The sequence below is a fragment of the Trypanosoma theileri genome, assembly GCF_002087225.1.
Source record: "Trypanosoma theileri isolate Edinburgh chromosome Unknown TM35_Tth_152_V1, whole genome shotgun sequence".
In the NCBI taxonomy this organism is placed as follows: Eukaryota; Euglenozoa; class Kinetoplastea; order Trypanosomatida; family Trypanosomatidae; genus Trypanosoma; species Trypanosoma theileri.
In genome coordinates, this window is record NW_021639994.1 from 3,898 (window position 1) to 5,340 (window position 1,443).

The 1,443-nt window shown below is 42.4% G+C and overlaps 1 protein-coding gene across 1 annotated transcript; it reads right to left on the minus strand.

Annotated features, from left to right (window-relative positions):
* Window positions 1–527: 527 nt before the first annotated feature.
* TM35_001521010 (uncharacterized protein) lies at window positions 528–854 on the minus strand (the record flags this gene model as incomplete). The annotated part of the gene is made up of 1 exon (XM_029031925.1): window positions 528–854. One exon carries the CDS (start codon window positions 852–854, stop codon window positions 528–530), a length of 327 nt encoding a protein of 108 aa, XP_028876782.1.
* Between the last annotated feature and the right edge of the window lie 589 nt (window positions 855–1,443).

Below are 1,443 nucleotides of genomic sequence, written 5' to 3' on the forward strand. Positions count from 1 at the left end.
AATACTCAATCAGCAGTGAAGAAGACTCCTTCATTCACCACAACGCAGATATCAAGCACGTGTTCGTGTTTGGGTGGACACATGATGCGTGCAACGCCCCTCTCCACTGAGGAACACTACTGCAATGCACCCCACAAACACAGTTTCATTCTTTTATTTTTTATTCCTTTGATTTCATCCACATCGTTCCAACTGGTTGTACAGTTCATTTTTATTTGACACTGCTTTCTTTTCTGTTCCGTATTAAAAGAAGCAACAAAGAAACAATCCCATTCCCTTTCCATCATGCACACAAATGTTAACATTCACAAAGGGTCTCCTGGTGGGTCCACCATCTCCCCTCCTTTCCCCTTCAGGCACTAGAGAAATCCATCGCAAGAGAGGTGACAGTGCAACAGACAACACACACTTTCGTCTCTGCATTGCCTCAATACTACTCCTCTCCTCATCATCACCATCAGTGTGCAATAAAGCAAAAAAGAACAACAACACTGACTATTCACAAAAACAGCAACACAAACTTTATTTTATTTTGCATCACACCCTGTGTGCAAGAAAAACACAACCCAAGTGAAAAATACAAACCACACCAAAGGAGTTACACCATCGTAGAGCAGCAGCATCGTTGTTGCTTCTATTGCAATGTGGGAAAGAATATGCCCACACACACCGTAGAGTGGACACAACGTTAAATGGGTTAGGGCATTACACTCTAGTCCCACGAAAAGGGAAAAGAGAGCAATAGTTGTATATCTGGATTCGTGTCCATCCATTTTTAAAGAAATGGGAAAAGTAAAAAACACAAAACCCTCAACAGGCTTTGGGGGTACGCCATTCTTCTTTGCTAAAATCATGGAAATGCTTCTCCTTTCCGCAGTGATAGTTTCTTTCACGCAGACACAGCCATCCCAAAAGGGAATTACGCAAACATTGGGTGATCTTCTTTACTAGTACGACTCACCGGTTGGCAGAAGAGGCATTGTGAAATAGAAAAGGGCCTATTGATTCAAGGGGTCTCAATCTGTGCACATTGTGTGGGTTCCCAAATGGCCCCTACACGATCACCAAAAGATTTCTCCGGGCCATTCCCAAGCAATTCGCCACACAAATNCAACAACACTGACTATTCACAAAAACAAAAACATAAACATTATTTTATTTTATTTTTCTTGCATCACACCCTGTGTGCAAGAAAACACAACCCAAGTGAAAAATACAAACTACACCAAAGGAGTCACACCATCGTAGAGCAGCATTGTTGCCTCTATTACAATGTGGAAAAGAATATGCCCCCACACACCGTAGAGTGGACACAACGTTAAATGGGTTAGGGCATTACTCTCTAGTCCCACGAAGAGGAAAAGAGAGCAATAGTTGTATATCTGGATCCATGCCCATCCGTTTGTAGAGAGATGGGAAAGGAAAAACGCAAACCCTCAACAG